We start from the raw sequence: 5,315 nt of genomic DNA, 5'->3' as shown, positions 1-5,315 counted from the left end.
AAGGAAGGAAGGAAGGAAGGAAGGAAGGAAGGAAGGAAGGAAGGAAGGAAGGAAGGAAGGAAGGGAGGGAGGAAAGAAGGAAGGAAGGAAGGAAGGAAACCCCATCGAAAGAAAGTGACTTAAGTGGAGGGGGGAAAAAAACCTCAGGGGCAGTACTTAAGCCCTGAGTTCAACCCCCAGGAAAAGCACAAAAAAGTTAAGTACTGGATCAAATTTGATCTACATATATAAGAAACATAAGAAAGATGTCAGGACAAAAGATTTGGGGTTGACAGATGCCCCTCAGTAGATGAATAATCAAGAAAATGTGGTATATATACACAATGGAATTCTATGCCTCCATCAGAAAGAATTACATTACCCCATTTGTTAGGAAATGGAAAGACTTGGAAAAAATTATATTAAGTGAAGTAAGCCAGGCCCAAAGAAACATAGCTCCCATGGTTTCCCTTATTTGCAATAACTAGTATATGTCTGGGACAAGCAGAAAAGATCAGATCAGGTGATGTTAAGCGAAATGAACCCTAAGATATGTATTCAAATGTTTTTTTTTCTTTCATGCATTTGTTTCTAACGCATTTATAAGATTATTTCTTTGTTGCTTTGTATGTCCCTCCCCCACAGTATAACCCCTGATTTCACTGTATTTGATGTCAGTATAATTTGTGGAGGGGAAGGGGAAAAACAAGTCGTTTAAATAGGGATATAGGTGGACCCGTTGCAACAATGAGATGTACAAGTTGTCATGTCAAAAACGAACTTTACAACTTTGGGGGGGGGAGGATTGGGTGGGGGAAGGGGGAGTCTGGGAAGGGATGGGAAGGGGAAACAAAGGAGGAGGCTACAATGCTTGTTAAGAAATGTACTCATTATCTTGCCCATCTAATTGTAACCCTTCTGTACAGTATTTTCACAATAAAAAATAAATAAATTTAAAAAAAAAGATTTGGGGTTGAGATTTCCTCATATGAAAATGTGATCTTTGAAACCATTGTCATGAATAGCAAATAATAAAGAAAAGATATTAAAGGATGCTTTTAGAACATAATACAAAAGTCAATTTATTTTTATAGCATACCTCCATCCACAGTATGTGAATCTTCCCCTAAGATCCTTACCGCAGTTGCCAAACCTATCTGTTTGACTTTGTATTTCTTCATAGCAAGAAAATGGACCATTTGTTGAACCTGTCAGGGTGAGAAACATGTTTGGATAAGGACGTGTTTTTTCACTCTGTCACCATCACCCATCATGTCTTCTTTGCCTTTCTCAGATCCAGCCAAACTCACATTTTTTCCTAGTGATGTAAGGAAAGAGAAAGACATGAAAAGCAATGTTTGGAGATATTTCTCCACTCCTTACATTTTTATCACTCATTTCAATTGCACAAATGCAACACATTTGTTATAGAAGGTTGAAGTTATAGAAGTTTAAAGTGTTAGAGGGCATTGTAAAAGAAAGCGACCTAGAGGTGATGTGGTATAGACATCATGTACCTGCACATGAGGCTTGGTCCTTGGTTGTTGGATAACATAACTAAAGGAGATTTGATCATGAGGGCTCTGACCTAGTCAGTGGCATTATTTGATGGCATTATTTAGATTAAAAGCAAATCTGAAATCCCAGATTAGGAATGTCAATGTACGGCTTGAATACCAAAAGATTATCTGGAGAAAATCAGAAAATGAATCATTGGCTTGGGAAGGTAATGTGAAAGAATGTTTGGAGCTGAGAATGGCTCAAGCCTGTAATCCTAGCTGCTTGGGATGCAGAGATCAGGGGAGCATGGTTGGAGGCATCTCAACCAATGCATTGGAGTGGTGGTACATGTCTGTTATTCCAGCTGCTAAAGTACAATGGCTGGCACAGTGGCAACTTCCTCTCATCCAAGTGACCCAGGGAAACACAAGGAGAAGGATTGTATGCCAGGTGAGCCCAGGAATACAGTGAAAAATCTGTCTCAAAAATAACCATGACAGCTGGGAAAAGATGACTGAAAAGCAACTGGAGACACATGGAGCCACAAGAAATAGGTAAAAGTTACCTGAGATTACAGTAAAAAGTCAGGAAATGACTATGGAAGTCTAAATGATGCAGGACAATTTATCTCTGAAAGAAAACAAACTGGGAGAGAGTATCATTGGGCAGGGCTGCTGCAGATCTGCTCCTCCGACCATGATAAGGTGCTCTGCCTGTCCCTCTTCTTTTTTCCCTTTTTCTTCTTTTCTGTGGCAAAAGCCACCCACAAAGACCACTCATCAAACATAATATTGGAATACAGAGCCTGGTATAGGTCGACAAGCCTTACACAGGCCACCTGGATAAGGTGATCTGTTGATCAGCTTCTGATCAGTGTCTGTGCCCCACTGGCCAAGTTGGGGAAACACAGGCAAGGAAGTTAGTTAGGAGGTGAGCCAGTTCCAACCCAGAGATCTGTCACTCTGCCTAAGGAGTATGAGTCCCCTAAGTGAGTCAGTTAGACTCACACTGAACATCCATCCCTATAGCCAGTGTTACCTTCTGAATGCTGCTGTCAGGCAAGCCTAACACAAGATACAGATACATCTGAGTCTTGAGAAAACTTGTCACTGGTCTGACTAAAGATTCCACCTATGACCTTAACAGTTTGGGGTAGGTGTAGACATTTAGGTGAGATATTTAGGTCCCAAATCCCAAGACAAAAGGTGGCAGCCAAGAAGTTGCTGGCTATAACAGACTTTGGGGAAAGCAGAGCCTGTATCTCATCCACTTTATATTCCCCAAGAAAACATTAAATTGTTGTCCTAGGTATAAAAGAAAATGCTGGAAACAGCACCACATGTGGCTCTAGTGGTAGAGTACTGGCCTTGAGCAAAAGAAGCTCATGGACAGCACCCAGACCCATGAGTTCAAGCCCCAGAAAAAAGAAAAGAAGAGAAGAGAAGAGGAAAGGAAAGGAAAGGAAAGGAAAGGAAAGGTAAGATAGAGAGAAAGAGATAGAAACTGACTTCAATTTTAAGACAATTATGAGTCTAAAAGAAAATGGATAATAAAGGATATTATTTACAAATGGAAACCAAAAGAAAGCAATGGAAAGCTATATCCAATAAAAGAGAATTTAAGTTAAAAGTTATAAAACAAGACCAAAAATGTCATTATGTATAACAATAATGAGGTCAATACAGCAAACAGCCACGAAATCTTAGATTTCACTTGGCAGTAAAATGTTTTATTACTTGTTCAGTTTTGATGTTTACTGTTAATCTGTGCATGTTATCCATGTATTTATGATTGAGTTTTTGTACATTGCATGCTTCTAAGAATTTGGATATTTCTTTAGCATTTTCCAATTTGGTAGAGATAATTGTGAATTTAAAAAAACCTTAGGACCTTTTGTGTTTCTGTTGTATATATTACAATGCATCCATCCCCTTGCCCTAGTTTTATTTATTTGAGTTTGTGTTTTAGGTTTTTTCTTCAATCTAGCTTTGACTTAGTCTAGTTTGATAACGTCATCTTTTCAAATAAACAATGCCTATTCATTTTTCTATTATTTTTCTAGTGTCTAGTTTGATAGCATCATCTTTTCAAATAAACAATTCCTATTCAATTTTCTATTATTTTTCAGGTGTCTATTTCTGCTCTTACCTTTATTACTTCATTCTATCTGAATTTTGGGCTTCTCTTGTTATTCCTTTCTTAGCTCCTTGAAGTATAATGTTAGGTTATTTGAGATCTTGTTTCTGAGTATGAATTTATTACTATAAGTTTCCATCTAAACACTGTTTAGTATTTCCAGTTAAGTGTAGGTGTTGGGTGCATGTTTTCCTTTGTCCCAATGTACTCCACATTTTCTCTTTTACTTTTTCTTTAATTCCATAGGTTTAAGAGCATGGTGTTTAGTTTCTGTGTATCTGTGAATTTTCAGAAATTATTGGTTTCACATCTCTCCCTAAACCTAATAATTTCTGGTTTACCAAATTCTTCTTTGTGGTTTGTAGCCCATTAATATATAGTTGTTTGATGCTGAATAGATGTATCTGTTGAACTAGACTGTATCTGTAGACTATTGACTGTGCAAATTCAGACTTTGGTTGATGCTTGCCTTAAGATAGTTTTCTAGCACTAAACTGGTGCTATTTTCATCTCAAATGGGCAGAGTAAGCTGGAAAAACAGAAGAAAAATGGCAAGTCCGGGTATCTCAACTCCCACTCATCAGGGGACAGAACAGATAATGAATAATCCAGAGGAGAGTTCCCAAACAGCTCTACAAACACTGCTAGCAAACATGATGAATGAAAAGATTGAAAACATACAAAAGACACTGTATGAGTGTGATAGGGAGAGAGAGGAGGCAAACAAAAGGTCAATGGAGGCAAACAAAAGGTCAATGCAGGAAAAGATTGAAAACCTACAAAGGACTCTGTATGAGCATGATAGGGAGAGAGAGGAGGCAATCCAAAGATTTATACAGGAATATCATGAGCATGAGGAAGCTACTCAAAAACTGATACAGGATTTGCATGAGAAGCTTGAGAATACTCAAAGAGAAAGGCAGGAATGGCGTGAGCAGGCTGAGAACACTCAAAGAGAACTACAGAACTGGCATGAACATGAGGAAGCTAAGCAAAGAGTAATACAGGAATTGAGAGAACAGGATGAGAATACACAAAGAACACTAAAGGCATTCATGGAATCCATTAACAAATCGCTGAAAGAAGTCAAGGAGACCACAAAGGGAATGCTGAATGTAACCCAACAGAAGGCATGGGAGTCCAAGGAACCCATAACCAATCAACTAAGTGATTTGAGAATAAACACTGACCACCAAATTAAGGAAGTAAAGAAGTTCATACAAGATCTAAAACAAAGCTTCAACAAAGAATTTGAAGCCATCAAAGCTGACCAATCAGAAGGAAAAGAAATAAAAAAACAAAGTAGAAAGTCTTGACAGCAGGTTAGACCATGCAGGAGATCGAATCTCAGGGATTGAAGACAGCCTAGATATTATAGAGAAAGAACATACAACCATCCAAGACAAGTCCAAGAAATATGATACATCTATCCAACACCTGGAAGACACCATCAGAAGGCCTAATCTAAGGATAATGGGTGTAGAGGAGCACCTAGAAACAGAAGTTAATGGTCTAGGAAATTTGTTTAACAGGATCCTAGCAGAGAACTTCCCAAACATGCAAAAAGATAAGCCTATTCAGATACAAGAAGCTTTTAGAACTCTAAATAGACCAGACCAGAATAGGACATCCCACCGTCACATTATAATCCACACAGGATCAATTCAGACCAAGGAAAAGATCCTTAAAGCTGTCAAGGA

At 38.3% G+C, this 5,315-nt stretch overlaps 1 protein-coding gene across 1 annotated transcript in view; it reads right to left on the bottom strand.

Moving 5' to 3' along the window:
• Adam32 (ADAM metallopeptidase domain 32) overlaps window positions 1-5,315 on the bottom strand; it is an 85,108-nt gene that overhangs the window by 10,956 nt on the left and 68,837 nt on the right. Inside the window, exon 15 of the mRNA XM_013024331.1 lies at window positions 1,079-1,187. Coding sequence (XP_012879785.1) covers window positions 1,079-1,187 — 109 coding nt within the window. The remainder of the gene's footprint in view (window positions 1-1,078; window positions 1,188-5,315) is intronic.

Source organism: Dipodomys ordii, unplaced genomic scaffold (assembly GCF_000151885.1).
Source record: "Dipodomys ordii isolate 6190 unplaced genomic scaffold, Dord_2.0 Scaffold4, whole genome shotgun sequence".
NCBI lineage: Eukaryota > Metazoa > Chordata > Mammalia > Rodentia > Heteromyidae > Dipodomys > Dipodomys ordii.
This window is presented reverse-complemented; position numbering and strand designations above follow the sequence as displayed.